At 49.3% G+C, this 24,988-nt stretch overlaps 1 protein-coding gene across 5 annotated transcripts in view; it reads right to left on the bottom strand.

Moving 5' to 3' along the window:
- Positions 1-24,988, bottom strand: part of LOC112105868 (ras-specific guanine nucleotide-releasing factor RalGPS1) — a 294,309-nt gene that overhangs the window by 14,443 nt on the left and 254,878 nt on the right. For all 5 annotated transcript variants that reach the window (XM_026655681.1, XM_026655680.1, XM_029912319.1 and 2 more), the window contains one exon: positions 6,561-6,666. In XM_026655681.1, the coding sequence (XP_026511466.1) occupies positions 6,561-6,666 (106 nt within the window). The remainder of the gene's footprint in view (positions 1-6,560; positions 6,667-24,988) is intronic.

Raw genomic sequence — 24,988 nt, 5'->3', positions numbered from 1 at the left:
TAAATATATAAAAAAAAAGTGTTTTTAATTTGTAAGGGGAGTCGCACTCAGAGTCCTGCTATATGAAAGAGGTCACCAGTAAAAACGTTTGAGAGCCACTGAGTTAGAATATGTTATGAAAACAGCTTTTGATACCCTTTCTGCATATTTTGAACTACTATGGAGAGTTAATAGTCTCTCCATAGTTAAAGCTGATGCTGGATTTTTATTAGAAGCCCACTTTATGAGATGGCTTTCATTTTTAATATTTTCCTAGTTGTTCGTTAGCTCATTAGATCTCTAAGGCCTGGTCTACACTAGGCGTTTATGTCGAATTTAGTGCCGTTACATCGAATAAACCCTGCACCCATCCACACCACGACGCTATTTAGTTCGATATAGAGGTCTCTTAAATTCGACTTCTGTACTCCTCCCCAACGAGGGGAGTAGCGCTAAATTCGACATGGCCATATCGAATTAGGCTAGGTGTGGATGGAAATCAACGCTAATAGCTCCGGGAGCTATCCCACAGTGCACCACTCTGTTGACGCTCTGGACAGCAGTCCGAGCTCGGATGCTCTGACCAGCCACACAGGAAAAGCCCCGGGAAAATTTGAATTCCTTTTCCTGTCTGGGCAGTTTGAATCTCATTTCCTGTTTGGACATCGTGGCGAGCTCAGCAGCACTGGCAACGATGCAGAGCTCTCCAGCAGAGATGGCCGTGCAATCGCAGACTAGAAAGAGGGCCCCAGCATGGACTGATCGGGAAGTCATGGATCTCATCGCTGTGTGGGGAGATGAGTCCATGCTTTCCGAGCTGCGCTCCAAAAGACGGAATGCAAAGATCTATGAGAAGATCTCTAAAACCATGGCAGAGAGAGGATACAGCCGGGATGCAACGCAGTGCCGCGTGAAAATCAAGGAGCTGAGACAAGGCTACCAGAAGACCAAAGAGGCAAACGGACGCTCCGGAGCCCAGCCCCAGACATCCCGTTTCTACGAGGCACTGCATTCCATCCTTGGTGCGGCCACCACCACTACCCCACCAGTGACCGTCGACTCTGAGGATGGGATATTGTCCACGGCCGGTTCCTCGGACATGTTAGTGGACGGGGAAGATGAGGAAGGAGATGAGGAGGACGAGGCAGTCGACAGCGCTTGCAACGCTGATTTCCCCGACAGCCAGGATCTCTTCATCACCCTCACAGAGATCCCCTACCACCTGTCCCCAGCCGTTAACCAGGACACAGAATCAGGGGAAGGATCAGCCAGTAAGTGTTTTAAACCTCTAAACATTTATTTTTAACAGAACAGGAATTTTAACAATACCAACAATGGGTTTCTCATGATTAGTTTGCCCTAGGCGCTTAACGTTTCAGTCCCTGGCAGTGCAACTATTAAAAACAAATCTAACAAGGTCCGGTTTTGCATGATTGTTCTGCCCAAGCCGCTCTACTGTTTAGTCCCTGCCAGTGCAGCTACAGTAAAATGCGGTCTACGTGTCCGGGGATAGAGCAGAAATCCTCCTGGGACATCTCCACGAAGCTCTCCTGGAGGTAATTGGAAAGCCTTTGCATCAGGTTCCTGGGGAGAGCGGCCTTATTGGGTCCTCCGTGGTATGAAACGTTTCCGCGCCAGGAGACCATCAGGTACTCCGGGATCATTGCCCTGCAGAGCATGGTGGCATACGGCCCTGGTCTTTGCAGGCTTTCCCGGAGCATTCTTTCTTTATCTCTGTCTGAGATCCTCATCAGGGTGATGTTGCTCATGGTGACCTGCTTTGAATTAGGTAGGGGAATGTTAGTATTGTGACTGCTTGCCCGTTCCTTTACAGAACTGTAACCGCCGGTTTACAGCCACGCGGTGGAGGCGGGAGAGGTGCGGCATACAGGGATCTTTCCCTGGGACAGCCGCGAGGGGGTGGGACAGGGGCAGAGTTGATGCTGGCCGGATTGCTGGCAGCAGGGACTAGCATTGCTTTCAATGTGAAAGGAGGCCAGTGCTACTATCAAAGTTTTAAGCAGCCACAAGTCTACGGCTTACCATGTCTGCCTGCTACACAAATTCCGGTGTCCTGCCCCACTTCTCAAATCGGCAGTGCAAGACCCCAGGCACTGAATGCGAGGGCCGAAAATTTGACCTTGTCCTGAGTGCGCATGTGATAGGTACAGTGCATGGTCTTGTTCACAGAGAAAGACTATGTTCTTTGTTCACAACTACATTTATCTTTGAGGAATTCACTCCCTTTTTCCCATTCCCACAGCCACATCTGCGACTGTCTCCCAACCCAGCCTGGCATCACACACCCAGAGGCTAGCGCAGATTAGGTGGAGGAAGAAGAGGACATGTTCTCAGAACTAATGGGCTGCTCCCGAGCCCAGGCAGCACAGCAGACCCAGTGGAGGGAGAACTTGTCCCAAATGCACCGGACACACATGGAACGTGAGGAGAGGTGGCGGCAGGAAGACCAGCAGGCGACTCAAACGCTGCTTGGACTTATGAGGGAGCAAACGGACACGCTCCGGCGCCTTGTTGATGTTCTGCAGGAACGGAGGCAGGAGGACAGAGCCCCGCTGCAGTCTATCAGTAACCGCCCTCCCCCGCCACCAAGTCCCATACCCCCCTCACCCGAAGTCCAAAGAAGGAGGGGCGGCAGAGTCCGTGAAAACTGTCACTCCACCCCTGCAGACTGCTCAAGCACCAGAAGGCTCTCATTCCCCAAAATTTGAAAAGTCCTTTCCTTCCCGCCTCACCCAAGCCCCCGTCCAAGTTTCACCCCCCAGTTTCATGTGTGGTTGTTAATAAAAAATACGTTTCTGTTCATTACTGTTTCCATCATGTTCTTTAGAGGAGAGTCTGTCTGAAGGGGGGTAGGGGGGTTGATAATTGGACAGGACAGCAGCAGGGCACACACACAGTGCAGTCACTAGTTACCCTGGTCAGTCTGGGAGGTGGTTTTCATGTTCTGTGGGGGGGTGGGGGGTTGCTCTGTGACTTTGTGGCGGGGGAGGGCAGTTACAGATCTTATGCAGCAGCCCTTATCCTGGATCACAGCGCCACGCTGCAGGGGATCTGTAACCCTCCTCCCCCTGCCACAAAGTCACAGAGCCACCACATACACGCAGTCTCCATCAGGAGGGCTGGCAGGCTCCGTTGAAACAACCAGTCCACCACTGCGGAGCCTGTCATTCCTGCAGTTTAGAAGCGTCATTTGCATCAGTACACTACACCCGCTCCCCACCACAGTCTGCGTCCCAGGTTTAAAACATTCCCGCGAAAACAGTAATAAAGAAAACGGTGTCCATTAACAAAATAGAAGTCATTTTATTTTTAAAGGTGTGTTGGAAGGGAGTGAAGGGGGTATGTAACTGGAGAGGATAGTCAACATTGACTGGGTAAAGAAACGGGGGCAGGTTCAGCTTCTCTGTACACAAACTTAAAAGTCACAGGTTACCCTGCTCACTCAGGAACCTAGCTTTCAGAGCCTCCCGGATGCACAGCGCGTCCCGCTGGGCTCTTCTAATCGCCCGGCTGTCTGGCTGTGCGTAATCAGAAGCCAGGCTATTTGCCTCAACCTCCCACCCCGCCATAAAGGTCTCCCCCTTGCTCTCACAGAGATTGTGGAGCACACAGAAGCTGCTATAACAATGGGGATATTGGTTTCGCTGAGATCACAGCGAGTCAGTAAGCTTCTCCATCTCCCCTTGAGACGGCCAAAAGCACACTCCACCACCATTCTGCACTTGCTCAGCCGGTAGTTGAAGAGTTCTTTTTCAGTGTCCAGGGCGCCAGTATAGGGCTTCATGAGCCAGGGCATTAGCGGGTAGGCTGGGTCCCCGAGGATCACTGTAGGCATCTCCACATCCCCAAGAGTTATTTTGTGGTCCGGGAAGTAAATACCTTCCTGCAGCCGTCTAAACAGACCAGAGTTCCTGAAAACGCGAGCGTCATGAACCTTGCCCGGCCATCCGACGTTGATGTTTGTAAAACGTCCCCGATGGTCCACCAGTGCTTGCAGCACCATTGAAAAGTAGCCCTTTCTGTTAATGTACTGGCTGGCCTGGTGGTCCGGTCCCAGGATAGGGATGTGAGTTCCATCTATAGCCCCACCGCAGTTTGGGAATCCTATCGCGGCGAAGCCATCTATGATGGCCTGCGCGTTTCCCAGGGTCACTACCTTTGAGAGCAGTACCTCAACGATTGCGTTGGCTACTTGCATCACAACAACCCCCACGGTAGATTTGCCCATGCCAAAGTGGTTCGCGACTGACTGGTAGCTGTCTGGCGTTGCAAGCTTCCAGAGGGCTATGGCCACTCGCTTCTGGACAGTCAGGGCTGCTCGCATCCGGGTGTCATTGCGCTTAAGGGCAGGGGACAGCAACTCACAAAGTTCCATGAAAGTCCCCTTCTGCATGCGAAAGTTTCGCAGCCACCGTGATTCATCCCAGACCTGCAGCACTATGCGGTCCCACCAGTCCGTGCTTGTTTCCCGGGCCCAGAATCGCCGTTCCACAACATCCACATGACCCATTGTCACCGTGATGTCCTCGGCGTTGGGTCCCGTGCTTTCTGACAGGCCTGTGCTACTCTCAGACTTCAGGCCCTCACCGCGGTGCCGTAGCCTCCTCGCCTGATTTATCTGCATCTGCCTCTGGGAAAGGTGGATGATAAGCTGCGAGGCGTTGACAACGGACACAACTGCAGCGATGGTCGCAGCGGGCTCCATGCTCGCAGTGCTGTGGCGTCCGCGCTGTCACTGACCAGAAAAGTGCGCGAACTGATTTCCCGCCGGCGCTTTCAGGGAGGGAGGGAGGGCGGTAGTGACGGACGGATGACAACAGTTACCCAAAAGCACCCTCGACACATTTTTTTACCCAGAAGGCATTGGCGGCTCGACCCAGAATTCCAATGGGCAGCGGGGACTGCGGGAACTGTGGGATAGCTGCCCACAGTGCACCGCTCCCAATGTCGACGCTTTCCCCGTTAGTGTGGACTCACAAAGTCGAATTACTGTCCTTAGTGTGGACACACACGTTCGACTTTGCAATATCGATTCCACATATTCGATTTAAGAGAAATCGAACTACTCTCGTAGTGTAGACATACCCTAAAACTGCTTGGTCTAGTAACACCAAACTTGTGCTTATGAGGAGTAGTGCAGGGGTTCTTAACCTTTTTCTTTCTGAGCCCCCCCCAACATGCTATAAGAACTCCATGGCCCGCCTGCCTGTCTCACAACAACTAGTTTTCTGCATATAAAAGGCAGGGCTGGCATTAGCGGGTAGCAAGCAAGGCAATTGCCAGGGGCCACATGCCACAGGGGGCCCCACGAAGCTAAGTTGCTCAGGCTTCATCTTCAGCCTCGGGTGGCGGGGCTCAGGGGCCTGGGCTCCAGCCCCAAGAGGTGGGGCTTCAGCTTTCTGCCCTGGGCCCCAGCGAGTCTAACACTGGTCCTGGTTGGCAGCCCCCCATAAACCTTCCCGCAGCCCCCCAGGGGGCCTGTAGCGGGGTGGCTACCCCGCTCCTGCCTGAGGGGTTTAAAACAGCCCTGGCAGAGGGCTGGGGCAAAGGGAAAAGCTACTGGGCTGATTGGGGAAGTAGCCCCAGCTGGGCCACGCCCCAATCAGGCCCCAGCTGGTCCTATATAAGAGGCTGGGAGCCAGGCACTCAGTCTCTCTCTGCCTTCAGAGAGAGAAGGGCCTGGCTGCAGGGAGCTAGACAGGGTACCTGTGGTGGAACAGGGCTGGGGACAGGCTGAGGAGCTGGGGAGCTCCAGCCTGGATAGTCCCAGGCTGTGGCCTGGTGATAGGCCAAGGGGTACTGGGGGTTGCAGAGGGCAGCCCAGGGCTAGGCCAAGGCAGCAGGTCCAAACCCCCCTTGCCAGTGATGAGTGGCCGATATTGCAGTCTGCCCCAGGGAGCGGGGGCTAGTTGGTGACTGGCAGTGGCCTAGTGCTGCGGCAAGGTGGGGATAGTGGGGGGGGGTTCCCCTGGGAGGGGAGACCTAGCGTGTGGGTACTGCCAGGGGGCAGCACCCAGAGCAAAGGGGCACCGGGGTCCTGGGAGGGACACTGGGGCCAATGCAGAGGACAAGGCGGATCACCGGCCTGCAGAGGGCGCTCCAGTGGCTGGTGAGCTAATTCCCTGGACGACCAGCAGGAGGCGCCGCAGGGGTGAGTCCGGCCTCCTCTACAGGGCCCCAGACCCCTGGTTGAGAACTACTGGAATAGTGTATCTGAATAGCCCTTTTTTGTTTTAGTTAGGTGAATGATGTGGACTGGATGTTGAACTATTAGAGGTAGATGCAGTTTCATGTACATAATGTCTGTATGATCCAAGCATGATTTACAAACATGTATCAGGCAAAGCTGCTGCAAAACTTTTAAGTTAGGAAAGTAGGCGTTAGGAGCTGCAGTCCTATGGAGTTCCTAAATTTGGCTTAAGCTCTGAGATTTAATATCCCTTCCAAAGTTTTTGTTATTAATTATGAGCACGCCTAACAGAGTTTTAAGTGATTGTAAAGTCAGGTGAATCTGAAGAAAAGATCTTTATGCGTATTACCATTCTCCTGATGTTACTCACCCTTTTCAGAATCAGTCAGCAAGAAGAGATCAGGATGTTCTGGGTCATCAGCCATCATCACCATCCATCCTACCACTGACACATTTTTACTTGGTGTAGATTTGAACTGAAAAAAACAGAGTATGTATTAATGTTAAGCAAGAGGGTTCAGCCAGAATTAAAGCATCACATATTACAAAAATATGGAAATAAAGGGCCAATTCTGCTTTCTGCTAACCTGCCAAAAATACAAAATAATTCTATTCTGGATCTCCATAAAGGAATAATAGGAAACAACACAGCCACAAAGTTGTGTGGTCATAAACATATATATTGTACAGTTTGACAAAACTCAGTATTTTCAGCACCATGATACTTTTACTGTACACTATACCGATTTCACTGGGAGATCAGCATTTCTCAAATTGGGGGTCCTGACCCAAAAGGGTGTTGCAGAGGGTGTTGCAAGGTTATTTTAGGGGGGTTGTGGTATTGCCTCCTTTACTTCTGCGCTGCCTTCAGAGCTGGGCGGCTGGAGAGCGGTGGCTGTTGGCTGGGAACTCAGCTCTGAAGGCAGCACTGCGCCAGCAGCAGTGCAGAAATAAGGGTAGCAATACCATACTATGCCACCCCTACACTTCTACGCTGCTGCCTTCAGAGCTGGGTGGCCGAAGAGTGGCGGCTGCTGACTGAAGGCCCAGCTCTGCAGGGAGCAGCTCTGCCTTCAGAGCTGGGTTCCCGACCAGAAGCCACCACTCTCCAGCTGCCCAGCTTTGAAGGCATCGCTGACGCCAGTAGCAACGCAGAAGTAAGGGTAGCGGTACTGCAACCCTCCCTACAATAACCTTGTGACCCCCCCCATACCTTTTTGGGTCAGGACCCCTACAAATTACAACACCGAGAGTTTCAGATTAAATAGCTGAAATCATGAAATGTACGATTTTTAAAATCTTATGACTGTGAAATTAACCAAAATGGACCATGAATTTGGTAGGGCCCTAATGATGTCAAAGGCTTTTATCTGCATGAGTTTGTGATAGATGCGTTACAGACAAGTGATGAACCCATTACTCAATAATACAGATTATACCAAATAAACCTTTATACTATACCACATCATTTCGTATTCTGTTTATGCTATGTATATTAGAGAAAAAACTATTTTACAAATATTTCAGTTAAAAGTTGTATTGAGACTTTCACACCCCTCTCTCTCTGCAAAGCCAGGGCCTTAGCTACTCTCATTTCAACTGTCTAGGTCTCCAAATGAACCATAAAAATCTTTAAAAATTACTGAAAATATCCTTTTTATACCTAAAAATTAAACAATGTAACCGCCAGACCTAGAAACAAATGCTTGAGAAGATTGAAACCCATCTTTTTCATAAGGATAAAACTCCTGCATCTATATCCCTTTGGAGTCATGAGATATCAGGTAAAATTTTTGATATTTTTATGTCTAGAAAAGCTGTTACTGGTCCAGGACTAAATCATGCCTATCCTGGGCCTCAGGCTGGAGTTATTTGGGGTGGGAGGCAATTTTGTGGAAGTTCTACTTTTTGGATGGGATGTTGGGTGGTGTGATATACGTGAAGAAAAACATTTGCCATATAGCTATTTTTTTTTTTTTTTTTTAAAGACAGTTATTTGCAGAGGGTTGAAATAGCAAAATAAGTACTGGGTGAGGTAAATGAGAACAAAAATGGTCAAAAGTGCATGATAAATGCTTATCACAAGAATATCAACATATCACATATTTTGATATTCTTGTGACAAGCTATGGAACAGTTTGATAATATGGGGTATACTTTAAGATCATTTTTAGAAGTTTTACAACTGTATTAATACTGTTTTTCCTCTCCCTCTTCTGTACAACTGGTCTCAAGATACTAGCAAAATCTGGTTTATCGAGGCTGAGATATGGAAAATTAGTCCCTATAAAATTAAAAGTAACATTTCTAAAATTAGATTTTTTTTTTTTGGAAAAACGTGGCATGAATAAAATACAAAATGGTATGAATACTCATTAGGACCTATATAACTCACTTGTAGCACTGCCATTTGTAAATAGCAAGAACAATCCAAACTCATGCCAATAAAATATTTATACCACCATACTCCATCATTGTACATGTGATATACAAACCCACAAATAAATACTTTTTTGGGTGAGCACTGCCAGGATTATGCCACTTCTTTCCCCACTCCCACCCATTGGCAATGTTGCTATCCTCCTCCTGGGTCAAGGGGGCTTTTTGGCAATGATGATGCTTTCCTAACCATTACTCTAAAGGCTTGTGACCAAAACTTGGATTGTGTGTCCAGAACACTCATTTCTGGAATTTGATAGGAAGCCTTTAAACAAGCCTTTACACACCTTTCATAATATAATAATTATACCATCTTCTTTTCTGAATGTATGCCATTTTAAAAACCATCCGTGAGTAAAGCAAACCTTTTTTTAATCACACAATGTGTGTTTCAGATTAATTTTGACAGATGCACAATATGAAATGCGACTGGAAATTTGCATGTTGTTTAAATTACACAGAGTAATGATGCAATGCCCTTGATTTACAAGCAGCTTGTAGAAACGACTCAAGTCTACCACAGCAGTTAGAATTTGGACTTTGCGTCCCAAACAGAAACAGTTGTTTTAGAAATCTTTTCAAACTTCTCCCTGTCAACAAGCGGATTCTGAACTCTGCTTTAGGTATTAGCAACTGACCTTTGGAAATGATAAAGTGACAATAGTCTCAAAGTTTTTCAAGTTATTAAAACTAGTTTAAAAAAAGATTTCTATTTAAAATATCTTTTTTTTACTATAATACTTTATAGCAGATTTACAGAATGAAGTACCAAATGCATGTTCCAAATGTTTGTAAATAATGTGACTTAACCATTACATATACAATAAAAAGGGAGCATTAGCACAAATAATTACACTACAGCCAAAATGCTTCTGAAATAAATGTAGTCAAACTTTACTAATTCTTGGTCACTGAGAACGAAAATGATGCTTAAAATTGTTGATTGGCTCTAGTTTTCAATTGGGTCAGTATATACAACCCTTGACTTGAGAATGGCGGAGGATAAGTGAGTTATAAAGGGAAGGGATCTCAATTTAAACCAGAAATGACTAAAATACATCTTTGACTGGATCTATGAATAAATCTATGACTGGGTTTGGACAGTACTTGCTTTTTAGGCAAAACAATGAATGATGCAATCTGAAGCGGGTATTGCGTCATATGATATGAATTGCATCATGTTATTCCTAGAAGTCATGGATGATGCAATCATAATGAAGCTTACATCACTCTGCTGAACAAATTGCCCTATATCAGCTATAGAAATCATACAGTGTCGTGCTCTCTTATTTGTCAGTGTTTGATTTTGCAAAGGGACACATTTCTGTTTAGCCAAAGTGAGCAGAGATGCCTCGTACTTGTGTGAACAGTGCAGATAACTTCTGCTATGTTTGTGGTGAAGTGACTTTTGCATCACAAAAGCGCAGTATAACCACTATGGTTAAGAAAGCCTATCACCTTTATTTTGGCTGCAAAACTGGAGATCAGGACAAGAGGTGGGCCCCACACATATGCTGCAACACTTGTGCAACAAATCTTCGCCAGTGGTTGAACAGGAAAAGGAAATCTATGCCTTTTGCAGTGCCAATGATTTGGAGAGAGCCAACAGATCATACCAGCAATTGTTACTTCTGCATGGTGCCTCCAGTTGGGAAAGGTGTGTCAAAGAAGAAAAAGTGGACTGTGCATTATCCAAACATTCCATCAGCTATACGCCCAGTACCCCACGGAGAAGGACTGCCAGTTCCTGATGCGCCAGAATCATTCTCACTTGAGTCAGACGAGGAAGAGGAAGAGGATGAAACTTCTGGTCCTGAACCATCAATGTCACAGGACCCACATTTTCTCCCATCCTCCTCCTCTGAACCACACCTCATAACACAAGGTGAACTGAATGAATGACCTTGTCAGGGATTTGGAACTACCCAAGAGTAAGGCAGAGCTGTTGGGCTCCAGACAACAGCAGTGGAATCTCCTGGCAGGTGATGTTAGGGTTTCCATGTTCCGTGACCGTCAAAAGGATCTTGTCCCATTCTTCTTCATGGAAGGTGATCTTGTAGCCTGCAACAACATCGATGGTGTGATGGCAGCCCTCAACATTGTTCACGATCCAGATGAGTGGAGACTGTTCATTGATTCATCGAAGACGAGTCTTAAAGCTGTTTTACTGCATAATGGCAATGTTTTGCCATCAATTCCAGTTGGTCATACAGTCTATATGAAGGAAACCTATGACAACATGAAACAACTTTTGAGGTGCATAAACTATGACCAACATCAGTGGCAGCTTTGTGGCGATTTGAAGGTTGTTGCTCTCTTGCTTGGTCTGCAGACTGGATACACAAAGTACTGCTGTTTTCTCTGCGAATGGGATAGTCGTGCAAGAGATTCCCACTACATCAAGAAAGATTGGCCACTCCGACAGTCATTGGAGCCTGGGAGGAAAAGTGTTCAGCATCCACCACGTGTTGAATCAAGGAAGATTTTGTTACCACCCTTACACATCAAGCTGGGTCTGATGAAGAACTTTGTCAAGGCCATTGACAAAACACAAGCAGCTTTCAAGTACCTCTGTGGAAAATTTCCAAGGTTAAGTGAGGCTAAGATAAAGGAAGGTGTCTTTGTTGGTCCTCAGATTCGTGAACTTCTTTGAGATGATGCATTTGACCATGCACTGCGTGGCTAGGAAAAGACGGCATGGAAAGCCTTCCAGTTAGTGGCAATAAATTTTCTCGGAAACAACAAGGCAGACAACTACAGGTTGTTGGTGGAAAACCTCCTCAAGGCATACAAAAGCCTTGGTTGCAACATGTCACTAAAGATACATTTTTGCACTCTCATCTAGATTTTTTTCCACCGAACTGCGGAGCAGTGAGCGACGAGCACGGCGAGCGATTTCACCAGGACATTGCAACAATGGAGAAACGCTATCAGGGCAAATGGAGCCCATCAATGATTGCAGACTATTGCTGGACAGTGACAAGAGATGCTCCATTGAATGAATACAAGAGACAAGCCAAGAAGCGCCGAGTAGACACTGAATAGGACTAAACTATGTACATAATAGTTTGCCTTTTGTTTCATAATAAATTTTATTTATATAACCCTTTTGCTGATTTTTAAAGTGTTACATAAACAGGACAAGTGAAATATTATCATGTAAAGCAACCATAAACACATGAAAAGACCTAGGTTTACAATTTATGATTAAAACTCTATCTACACAATATACATAGACATAAAATGTAAAAACTTAAATATCTTAAACAGTAGCCAATCAGTTGTTTTAATTGTCATATTTGAATTCAGCACATCAAAATACATAATAAATAGCACATTTTATCTCTGAAGCAGACGACTTCTCAAAAATTGTAGACCAGTGTTACCACGGGTGATTATTCTGAGTTTATCAGGAGTAAAAGGAGATAGGGAATTTCTGCTGTAAACTCTAACAGGCAATTTAATTAATAGATAGATTAAAAATATTTCCATTCCAAAGTTCACATCAGTTATCCCAATGTTTGTCCTATATTAAGAGATTTTGTATCTCTGCAAAACTATCTGGGGGCTGTGCAAGAAATAAACTGCACTTTAGCCCTCTAACGTCTGTCCATAATTTAAATTAACAAATACAATAGCAGGTACTAGACTAAAAATAACATCCTAAATCCAAAGTCATCATCAACAGTTTAGCATCCCAGCATTCTTCAGTCTCCTTACAATGTGATACAAACAACAAGGAGTCTGGTGGCAACTCCTTTTATCTTGCTGCGTATACTTTGCATATCCGAGAGGCAGGGTTTGTGCAACCATACTCTTTTACCAGCTCTAGGTCAGACACAGATAAACCCTCCTGGGCCACTGCTTAAGTTGCTCAAAACAAATATTTGCCTCCTCCTAGGGCCTCAGGGATTTTCCCCTCGTGGTTGGAAAAATTAGCTCTGCTTGAAATTGATCTTTGGAGGCTCTTTGACGGTGAGCCACTTGGGAGAAACTGGGCTAAGGAGGGCTAAGGCTGGAAGGAAGCAGAGAGCTGAGAAAGAGAAAAAAGGCAGAAAAGCAAAAAGCCCCAAAGTAGTAAAAATAGATAATGTCAGAGATACAGCACGTGGGTTTGTGTCAGTGTGTATACCGGGATGGACAAACTTTTTGGGCCGAGGGCCACATCTGGGTGGGGAAATTGTATGCAGGGCCAGGGCAGGGGGTTGGGGTGTGGGAGGGAGTGCGGTGTGTGGGAGGGGGTGCCGTGTGCAGGAAGGGGCTCAGGGCAGGGGGTTGGGGTGCAGGAGGGATGCATGAGGGGGCTCAGGGCAGGGAGTTGGGGGGTGGGGTACAGGTGCACCTGAAGAAGTGGGTTTTTTTACCGATGAAAGCTTATGCCCAAATAAATGTGTTAGTCTTAGAATCATAGAATATCAGGGTTGGAAGGGACCTCAGGAGGTCATCTAGTCCAACCCCCTGCTCAAAGCAGGACCAATTCCCAACTAAATCATCCCAGCCAGGGCTTTGTCAAGCCGGGCCTTAAAAACCTCCAAGGAAGGAGACTCCACCACCTCCCTAGGTAACGCATTCCAGTGCTTCACCACCCTCCTAGTGAAATAGTGTTTCCTAATATCCAACCTAGACCTCTCCCACTGCAACTTGAGACCATTGCTCCTTGTTCTGTCATCTGCCACCACTGAGAACAGCTGAGCTCCATCCTCTCTGGAACCCCCCCCCCTCAGGTAGTTCAAAGCAGCTATCAAATCCCCCCTCATTCTTCTCTTCTGGAGACTAAACAATCCCAGTTCCCTCAGCCTCTCCTCATAAGTCATGTGCTCCAGACCCCTAATCATTTTTGTTGCCCTCCGCTGGACTCTTTCCAATTTTTCCACATCCTTCTTGTAGTGTGGGGCCCAAAACTGGACACAGTACTCCAGATGAGGCCTCACCAATGTCGAATAAAGGGGAACGATCACGTTCCTCGATCTGCTGGCAATGCCCCTACTTATACAGCCCAAAATGCCGTTAGCCTTCTTGGCAACAAGAGCACACTGTTGACTCATATCCAGCTTCTCGTCCACTGTGACCCCTAGGTCCTTTTCTGCAGAACTGCTACCTAGCCATTCGGTCCCTAGTCTGTAGCAGTGCATGGGATTCTTCCGTCCTAAGTGCAGGACTCTGCACTTGTCCTTGTTGAACCTCATCAGGTTTTTTTTGGCCCAATCCTCTAATTTGTCTAGGTCCCTCTGTATCCGATCCCTACCCTCTAGTGTATCTACCACGCCTCCCAGTTTAGTGTCATCTGCAAACTTGCTGAGAGTGCAGTCCACACCATCCTCCAGATCATTAATAAAGATATTGAACAAAACCGGCCCCAGGACCGACCCTTGGGGCACTCCGCTTGAAACCGGCTGCCAACTAGACATGGAGCCATTGATCACTACCCGTTGAGCCTGACGATCTAGCCAGCTTTCTATCCACCTTACAGTCCATTCATCCAGCCCATACTTCTTTAACTTGCTGGCAAGAATACTGTGGGAGACCGTATCAAAAGCTTTGCTAAAGTCAAGGAATAACACATCCACTGCTTTCCCCTCATCCACAGAGCCAGTTATCTCATCATAGAAGGCAATTAGGTTAGTCAGGCACGACTTGCCCTTGGTGAATCCATGCTGACTGTTCCTGATCACTTTCCTCTCCTCTAAGTGTTTCATAATTGATTCCTTGAGGACCTGCTCCATGATTTTTCCAGGGACTGAGGTGAGGCTGACTGGCCTGTAGTTCCCCGGATCCTCCTTCTTCCCTTTTTTAAAGATGGGCACTCTATTAGCCTTTTTACAGTCATCCGGGACCTCCCCCGATCGCCATGAGTTTTCAAAAATAATGGCTAATGGCTTTGCAATCTCATCCGCCAACTCCTTTAGCACCCTCGGATGCAGCGCATCCGGCCCCATGGACTTGTGCACGTCCAGTTTTTCTAAATAGTCCCGAACCACTTGTTTCTCCACAGAGGGCTGGTCACCTTCTCCCCATACTGTGCTGCCCAGTGCAGCAGTCTGGGAGCTGACCTTGTTCGTGAAGACAGAGGCAAAAAAAGTACATTAGCTTTTTCCACATCCTCGGTCACTAGGTTGCCTCCCTCATTCAGTAAGGGGCCCACACTTTCCTTGACTTTCTTCTTGTTGCTAACATACCTGAAGAAACCCTTTTTGTTACTCTTAACATCTCTTGCTAGCTGCAACTCCAAGTGTGATTTGGCCTTCCTGATTTCACTCCTGCATGCCTGAGCAATATTTTTATACTCCTCCCTGGTCATTTGTCCAATCTTCCACTTCTTGTAAGCTTCTTTTTTGCGTTTAAGATCAGCAAGGATTTCACTGTTTAGCCAAGCTGGTCGCCTGCCATATTTACTATTCTTTCTACACATCGGGATGGTTTGTTCCTGCAACCGCAATAAGGATTCTTTAAAATACAGCCAGCTCTCCTAGACCCCTTTGCCCTTCATGTTATTCTCCCAGGGGATCCTGCCCATCTGTTCCCTGAGGGAGTCAAAGTCTGCTTTTCTGAAGTCCAGGGTTCGTATTCTGCTGCTCTCCTTTCTTCCTTGTGTCAGGATCCTGAACTCGACCATCTCATGGTCACTGCCTCCCAGGTTCCCATCCACTTTTGCTTCCCCTACTAATTCCTCCCTGTTTGTGAGCAGCAGGTCAAGAAAAGCTCTGCCCCTAGTTGGTTCCTCCAGCACTTGCACCAGGAAATTGTCCCCTACACTTTCCAAAAACTTCCTGGATTGTCTGTGCACCGCTGTATTGCTCTTCCAGCAGATATCAGGGTGATTAAAGTCTCCCATGAGAACCAGGGCCTGCGATCTAGCAACTTCTGCTAGTTGCCAGAAGAAAGCCTCGTCCACCTCATCCCCCTTTAAGGGGGATGAGGTGCCACCAGACTCCTCGTTGTTCATATTGATGTAAAGCACTTTTAACATGCAAAGAGCTAAGTACCATATTACTATTTATATTTTTCATATCAGACATGTATATGCCTTAAACAAAGACCCCTCTCTCATGACCAGTTCATGTCCAGCCCCTTCCAACTATAAATAAACTTATCACCTCATAGTTTCAAGTGATCTCTCTACAATAAAAAGTAACCTGTTTTGTTCCCCTCAGTTGCCTATTACCTCTCACCTCTCAGACCTCCCCTATCCTCCTAATACAGACTATGGATCTCATCTTATACTAGCAGATATGACGAAACATTAGGTGGTAGCTTTGACTAAGTTTGAATAACTGATGTTTGTATTTTATATATTAATATCTACAAGACAATAAGTTGGTGTTTGTCTTGTGAAAAGGACAAAGTTCAAACTTTTAACAAACTCATTTCCTGGATATGTTTTTATTATGCAACTTATCACATGCACCACCCAACCTGTGCAACAGAAGATATACCAATTCATGCATCAGTTACCTTCTAAACACAAATTAAATTAAATTAACACAGCTGCAGACCATCTCCAATTTACCCTCAGATAGTTAAACTTCATTCCTGAATAATAACTAAACAAGTATGAGCTGTAACAGGCTCCCTGACAGCCCACAATCAGATAATTAGGATTTAAGGGGCAGGCTGAGAGCTACACTATTCTATTTCACAATAACCCTGCAATACAGGAGGTGCATAGCTGCACCACCACATGGGAGCATCAGAAGGCATTGCACTAATAAGGTCATCAGAAGTAGAGATTAAATGCCAAAGTGTTGATATATCTCCATTAAAAGTGAAATTAATAGATTTTCCTTCCTTTAAAGTTACTGATACATTTTCAGTCTTATCTTCAGTTTAAAGATTCTGATCTGGGAATTATATATTTACCTTTGGAGAAGTATTATTATATGTCCATTTAATGTATACTACTTATCCTCAATAAGACTTTTAAGATAAGATTGCTCCCCTTATAGTGTGATATTCATTATTGTATTTTTACTCTGAAATAAACTGTTAATCAACAAGCCATCTATAAACAGAAGTGAAACTTTTTTTTTATTTAGAAACAGAATATAATAGCTAGCTATGTAACTCCCCTAGGTTTCCCACTGCCAAGAGCTACTCAGATTTTTTTTCAACAACATTTTTATTAAACCTGTTTTAAAATTACTTGTTGAGAAGTATATGCATGTTACAGGTATTATAGTAAAACCCTTTCTCACCCATATTAGTGTACTAGGGAAGTACTATTTCCCCCTTTCTGAGTTATCATTTGATATTTTGAAATGGAGAAAACACCAGGCAAGAGAGATTTATAGAATGATGATTCTGTTCTTGGAAAAATACATTATTTGGAATAAAACCTAAAGGCATCAAGTCAGCAACAGGAGCACAAAAAGGACAGTTACCTGTTCAGTAACTGGCGTTCTTCGAGATGTGTTGCTCCTGTCTATTCCACAGTAGGTGTGCGTGCTCGCCATGTGCACTGGTGCCGGAAGTTTTTCCCTTAGCAGTACCCGTACTGGGGGAGCACCGCAGCGACCCCTGGAGTGGCGCCTGTATATCGTGCTATAAGGGGAGCCACTGGCTCCCCCCACCCTCGGTTCCTTCTTGCCGGACAACTCCGACAGAGGGGAAGGAGGGCGGGGTGTGGAATAGACAGGAGCAACACATCTCGAAGAACGTCAGTTACGGAACAGGTAACTGTCCTTTCTTCGAGTGATTGCTCCTGTGTATTCCACAGTAGGTGATTCCAAGCAATGTCTGCTGGAGGTGGGTAGGAGTTCACGAAGGTTCGGGACGAAGTTCCGCCCTGCCGAACCCAGCGTCATCCCTAGACTGGGAGATGATCGTGAAATGCGAATTAAATGTGTGAACTGAGGCCCAAGTGGCCGCCCTACAAATGTCCTGGATGGGGACATGGGCGACGTAGGCAGCTGATGAGGCCTGAGCCCTTGTAGAGTGTGCCCTGACGATCGGTGGCAGGGGAATCCCTGCCAGATCACAGCACGTGCGTATGCACGAGGTGATCCAGCAGGAAAACCGCTGGGTGGAGATAGGCTGCCCCTTTGCCCGCTCGGCCGAGGCAATAAAGAGTTGAGAGGATTTCCGGAACGGCTTAGTCCGATCCAGATAAAAAGCTAACGCCCTACGCACATTGAGTGTGTGGAGGCGGCGTTCCTCATTAGAGGTGTGGGGCTTGGGACAGAGCACGGGAAGGAAGATGCTCTGCTCCATATGGAAGGCGGAGACCACCTTCAGGAGGAACGCCGGGTGTGGGCGGAACTGGACTTTATCCCTATGAAAAACAGTATAGGGGGGTTCTGAGGTCAAGGCCCTGATCTCTGAGACATGGCAGGCTGACATGATCGCCACAAGGAAGGCCACCTTCCACGAGAGGTGCGACCAGGAACACGTGGCCAGAGGTTCAAAGGGGGGCCCCGTGAGACAGGACAAGACCAGTTTGAGGTCCCATTGTGGCACGGGGGGCCTAGCGTACGGGAACGAACGGTCAAGGCCCTTCAGGAAATGGGAGGTCATTGAGTGGGAGAAGACCGAGTGGCCTTGCACCAGCAGGTGAAAGGCCGATATGGCCGCCAGGTACACCCTGATCGAGGCAGGTGCCAGTCCCTAGGCCCTAAGGGATAAGAGGTAGTCCAGGATAAACTGGAGAGGTGCAGCAGAGGGGGACACTCCCCGCTCACTCGCCCACCTGGCGAACCTGGACCATTTAGCCACGTACGTCCGACACGTGGACGGTTTCCTGCTTTCCAGGAGGACTCGCCTTACCTACTCCGAACACCTATTCTCCTCCTCATTCAGCCACAGAGCAGCCACGCTGTCAGGTGAAGCGCGGCCAGATTGGGATGGAGGAGGCGCCCCCCATCCTGGGAGAGGAGGTCCGGGCGGAGTGGTAGCGCCCTCAGGGGGGCCGCTAAGAGGCGTAGGAGGGGCCCGTACCAGTGCTGGCGGGCCCATGCCGGGGCTATGAGAATGACTTTCGCCTTGTCCGCCTTCACCTTCTGAAGGACCTTGGTGATGAGGGGGAATGGGGGAAAGGCATATAGGAGCTGGCCTGACCAGCTCAGGAGGAACGCGTCGCAGATCGCGCCTTCCCCAACCCCTCCTCTGGAGCAGAACTGGGGGCAACGCTAGTTCTGACGGGTTGCAAACAGGTCGATCTGGGGAGCTCCCCACTCTTGGAAGAGCCGGTGAGTGACCTCCGAGTGGAGCGACCACTCGTACTGGGGGAGAAGACCCTGCTGAGGTGGTCTGCTTGTGTACTGCAGACGCCCGGGAAGTGAGCCACACTCAGGGAGATATCGTGGGCTATACAGAACTCCCAAAGGTTCAGGGCATCCCAGCAGAGGGCTAGGGAGCAAGTCCCACCTTGCCTGTTGATATAGCACATGGCGGCGGTGTTGTCCGTGAGGACTCACTCTGACCACCTTGCCGCGGAGGTGTGTGAGGAAAGCCACGCACGCCAACCGTACTGCCCTGAGCTCCTTGACGTTTATGTGAAGGGGCAAGTCCAGGGCCGACCAAGTTCTCTGGGTTTGCACGTCCCCCGTGTGGGCTCCCAAGCCGAGGTCCGAAGCATCGGACATCAGGTCTATGGAGGGGTTGGCCTCCCTGAAGGGAACCCCTTCCAGCATATTGCTCAGGCAGGACCACCGTAGGAGGGAAGCCAGTATCGGGGACGGGACGGTGAGAACCTTGTCTAGACCGTCCCGAGCTTGGGAGAACTGGGAGGCCAGCCATATCTGGAGGGGCCTCATACGGAGCCTGGCATGGCGGACCACGTAAGTGCACGCCGCCATGTGTCCCAGAATCCAAAGACACGCCCTCGCCATGGTCACTGGGAAGGCCGTGACCGAGGCGATGAGATCCCTTAGGGTCTCAAACCTGTCCAAGGGGAGAGAGGCTGTGGCCCTGGAGGAGTCCAGCAGGGCCCCAATGAACTCTATGCGCTGAACGGGCACTAATGTTGATTTGGTCTCGTTCACAACCAGGCCTAGATCGGCGCCTGTCGACAGGAGCAGCTCCACGTGGGACTCCACTTCGAAACGAGACTCCCCCTTGAGGAGCCAGTCATCCAGGTAAGGGAAGATTTGTACGCCCTCCCGCCTGAGGTAGGCCACCACCACGGACATACATTTCGTGAAAACCCTGGGAGCTGTGGATAGGCCAAAGGGGAGGACCGCAAATTGGTAGTGGTCCATCCCTACCATGAATCGGAGGAAGCGTCTGTGCCCCTTGAAAATATGGACGGGGTCCAGGGAGGGGATAATAGAGGCCAGGAACTTAGAACAGGTTAGGAACCTGTTCAGGTCGCGCAGGTCCAGAATAGGCCTGAGACCCCCTTTCGCCTTCGCGATCAGGAAGTATGGGGAGTAGAACCCTTTGCCCTGGAACTGAACCGGTACCCTTTCCACCGCCCCTAGGTGAAGCAGCCGATCCACCTCCTGATGCAGGAGGCGGACATGGTCCGGGTCCCCCGGGGCCATCATGGAGGGCGGGTGATTTGGTGGGGGTGAGGTGAACTGCAGCACGTAGCCCTTGGAAATGGTACTGAGGACCCATTAGTCCGAAGTTATGCGGGACCACGCCCTGAGGAAGGCAGACAATCGGTTGAAGAACACAAACTTTATTAATCGGGGGGTCTCCCTGGCAACAGGCCCGGTGCCCCCCTGCAAATAGTCAAAACCGCCTCTTTCCCTGCCTCTTGCCCTTAGAGGGTCCAGGCTGCGGGACAGAGCAGGACTGCCACTGAGACTGACGCTTCTGGTCTCTGGGTCTTTTGTACGGGGGCTCATATCTGGTTCTCGCAGGTTGAACCGCCGGAAGCGATTTGGCCTTGTCCTTAGCCGGAGGGACGTAGAGGCCCAAGGTCTGCAAGGTGCTGCGGGAATCTTTCATCCCATGCAGCCTGACGTCTGTCTGGTCCGCAAAGAGCGCCTTGCCATTGAATGGGAGGTCCTGCATCAGAGATTGGGCCTCCGACGACAGCCTGGACAACAGGAGCCACGACGCCCTGCGCATGGTGATTGCGGACGCCATCGAGCGGGCCTCCGGGTCAGCAGCATCGGACGCCGCTTGCAGGGCCGCTTTAGCCGCTACCGACCCCTCTTCTATCAGAGCCTTGAAGTCCTTCCTGTCCCGGTCAGGGAGGAGGGGCTCAAATTTAGGCAGGGACTCCCACAGGTTGAAGTCGTACCTGCTCAGTAAGGCCTGGTGGTTGGCTACGCGAAGCTGGAAACTAGCCAACGAATAAAATTTTCTGCCAAAGAAGTCCAGTCTCCTGGCGTCTGTTTTTGGAGGTGGGCACGGGCTGGCCCTGACGCTCTCTGTGGTTTACCGATTCCACAATGAGCGAGTTGGGTGCCGGGTGGGAATACAAGTATTCACGGTCCTTCGCCGGCACAAAGTATTTCCTCTCGGCCTTTTTCGAGATTGGGGCCAAGGAGGCGGGAGTTTGCCACAGGGAGTTAGAGATGTTAGCAATACCCTGGTGCAGAGGCAGGGCCATGCGGCCTGGCGCCGAGGGAGACGGGACTTTAAAGAGGGAATCAGGCGGACCCTCCATCTCCTCGGCCTGTAGCTGGAGGTTGGAAGCCACCTGCTTTAGCAGGTCCTGGTGCGCCTTGAAGTCCTCCTGCGGTACCGATGGCGGAGGTGCCACTATGGTGTTGTCCGGTGCCGGAGAGACATCCCGCACGGGCCTCGGTCGGTGCCGGGGTGTCAAGACCGAGGTCAGAGTCCTGGCGTGGGTCCGCCGATTCGTGACCCGCCAACTTGTCCCATGGGCGGCCGGAGGAGGCCGATGGAGCCTGGGACGCTCTGGCGACTGGAACGGGTCTCCATTTGGGCTGGCACTGATGGCCACGGTGCCCACTGGCACCACTGTCCTTGCCACAGGGTCCCGGCGGAACCGCGCGCGCCGAGGCCGGGTGCCGAGGCCGAGGTGGCTGAAGAACGCTCGGTGCCGCGGGAGCGGTAGGAGCGGTGAATGTGATGTCGTCTCCCTCGGGACCGGGATCTCGACGACGATGAACGGTACCCACGCAACGAACTGCTTCGGTACACGTGATGGCGACGCGAAGCCCGGTGCTCTGATGCTAAGGTACCCCGAGGGGAGCCTCTGGCGTGACATCTAGACGAGCGGAAGCTGGAACAGGAGCACCGATGTCTGTCCCGTCGAGAGCAGCTCCGGTACCCACGTCTAGCAGGTGAGCATTCCCGGTGCCTCTCTCAGTGCCTACGCTCGCTGGCAGATGGCGTAGAGGGTCCCTGTGACTCCCTTCCCGACGGCAACCTGGATGGTCTGGCTGGTGTCGAGGGTGGCCGGGAGCTGTCAGAAGAGCGGCCGCTGTGCGCCGAGCCGTGCAGGGATCTGTCTTCGGAGTGGGAACTGCAGCTGCTCGGAGAGGTCTGGTGGGCACCCAAAGGGGGCTTGCCTCGCAACCTAGGGCCCGTGCCTGATTGCGAGCTCGGGACGGGCAGGGACATAATGTCCTTCACAGCCTGCACTGCCTCTGGCATCGACGGCATCTGCACTGGTGGGGATGCCTGGGCCAACGGTACCGGGCTGCTCCGCTCCACACGAGTCGGAGCCTTTGAGCCCGGGGGGGGGGGATCGAGGGCTGCCCAGTGCGGGACCAGCCTCCCTCTTGTCCTTATCTCGGCATCGTTGTGAGGCCGGGCCCTTCCCTTGCTTTTTGGAGGGACAGCGGCGCCGACTGGTCGAAGGGGCTGCGCTACGCACCGACGACACAGCGGCTGGCGCCGAGTCCGATCTGCGTACCGGTGTCGGGGTCAGCGCCGACTCCATCAGGAGAGCTCGAAGTCTGAAGTCTCTCTTCTTCTTGGTTCTTGGCTTGAACGACCTGCAGATCTTGCAACGGTTGCTGATGTGAGTCTCTCACAGGCAGCGAAGACACTCAACGTGAGGGTCGCTCCTGGGCATAGAACGGCGACAGAAGTCGCACGATTTGAAGCCTGGGGCACGGGGCATGCCCTGAGCCCACTCTAACAACTGAAGAACGATCTACAACAGTACCACTAAGGTCGAGAAGAAGGGCTGCAGCAGAGCTGGAGCACAAAAGTTCTGACTACCTTCACTGGCGGCAAGAAGGAACTGAGGGTGGGGGGAGCTCATGGCTCCCCTTATAGCACGATATACAGGTGCCACTCCAGGGGTCGCCGCGGTGCTCCCCCATTACGGGTACTGCTAAGGGAAAAACTTCCGGCACCAGTGCACGTGGCGAGCACGCACACCTACTGTGGAATACACAGGAGCAATCACTCGAAGAAAAACATGACATACTGGCAGAAAGAAGGCTTTTTAAATTCTCAATGCCTCCAGAAAGACAAGCAATACACCCTTGACAATATAATGCCAGCAACAAATTATTTTCTTAATTTTTTTTTTTAATATAATCATTTGTACAATCTTGTTTCTTTCCATTCTTTCCTGCTATTTCTACTCTCAGGGTATGTCTACACTACAGGATTAATCCGAATTTAGATAATTCGAATTTGGGAAACAGATTGTATAAATTCGATTGTGCGCGGCCACACTAAGCACATTAATTCGGTTTTTAACCACATTAATTCGGTGGTGTGCGGCCACACTACCCCATTAATTTTAACCACATTAATTCGGTGGTGTGCGGCCACACTACCCCTAATTCGAATTAACAAAATCGATTTTGGTGCTACTCCGCTCGTCGGGGTGGAGTACAGAAATCGATTTTAAGTGCCCTTTAATTCGAAGTAACTGGCTCCGTTGTGTGGACGGGTTAAGGATTAATTCGGATTAACGCAGCTAAATCCGAATTAAAGTCGTAGTGTAGACCAGGCCTTAGTGAGGCAGATTTGACTATAAGTTTTTTGTTAATATCACATATAAATCTGTCCAAAAGTGCACTTTACTAGTTTCAAACTAGGCAGTAACAATTGACAGATTAGATTAAGCAGGACCATTGCTCTCAGCTAAGCAAACTGAATGCCAATTTAAGTGGGGAGAAAAAATAATTAAGTCATGCAAACCTTTTTAGTGTACTAAGCTACTATTAAGCTACTTTAGATATTATAATATTGGGTTTCCCAGTGAAATTAACTAGTGTAAATAAATTTGGAAAACACACAGCTTGTTATATAAATGACAAAGACAATTTTTAGTGGATTCTTTTTACAGAAAGTAGAACAGAACTCTCAGAGATCCAAGATCTTACCTTTGCCCTCTGCATGTAAGAAATAGGAAAAGAACATTTTGTACCACAGACAAACAAGCTAGTCCCCTTTCCAGGATTCCGGAGCACAACTTCTCATTTTCTAAAGTTATACAGCTTTATGCAAAGGTAATGACCTAATGTACAGTGGCATCTGACAAAATTCACATGGCTAATGAAGACTTGAAACACTGGATAGAGCTACTGCCTAGAAGTGATAGTCACAGTATAGGCTCTACATAGACAACATCAGGGGTTCCCAATTTTCTTCCATCTCTTGATAGATACATCCACTCCCCCTTTCATGACTACACAGACCACCCTTCTCCCCTTCCACTGGCTATGGCATAACATTCCTGGAGCAAGTACAGTAATTACTTACATAAAAAAGTAGTAATAAGGAAGTATTTAATGTAATTTTAGCTTCTTTCAATGTGATTTAGCAGCTGGAAACAAGATAGGAGAGCCAGCATCACGTGACAAGCCAGCTCTCTATATACCACCAAGAAGTGCTCTGCAGCCACTGGTGGTCCACAGACCACAATTCAGGAATTACTGGATTAGACAGAATAGGCAGGAAGAGTAATCCACAAAAACTGGAGTTTAACACACTGTCCAGTTCTTTACACATTTAAATATTTATATTTGCCATTGTTTGCTTCAATGTTGGGAGGGGGCAGTGATATATTCTAATCCAGGGGTGGGCAAACTATGGCCCCTCAGGGCTTTGGATCCGGCCCGCGGTGCCGTTGGCACCACGTCTCTGCGGCCCCCGGGCAGGGGGGCAGAGGGCTCCATGCATTGCCCTTGCCTCCAGGCACCACCCCCTGCAGCTCCCATTGGCCGGGAACGGGGAACTGAGGCCAATGGGAGCTTCCAGGGAGGTACCTGGAAGCGCAGCAAGGGCAGCACACGCAGGGCCTCCACCCCCCCTCCTCCAGGGGCCGCAGTGCTTCCGGGAGTGGCGCGGGGCCGGGGACAGGGCAGGCAGGCAGCCTGCCCTGGCTCCGGTGTGCGCCGCTGCCACCCTGGAGCCACTTGAGGTAAGCGGCACCAGGCCGGAGCCCGAACCCCTCCTGTACCTCACCCCCCAACTCCCTGCCCTAAGCCCCCTGCCTGCACCTTGCACCCCTCTTGCACCCCAACCCCCTGCCCT

This window comes from Terrapene carolina, unplaced genomic scaffold, assembly GCF_002925995.2.
Source record: "Terrapene carolina triunguis isolate 2854851 unplaced genomic scaffold, T_m_triunguis-2.0 Scaffold210, whole genome shotgun sequence".
NCBI lineage: Eukaryota > Metazoa > Chordata > Testudines > Emydidae > Terrapene > Terrapene triunguis.
Note: the sequence above shows the minus strand (reverse complement) of the source record. Positions and strands in the feature narration are given on the sequence as shown.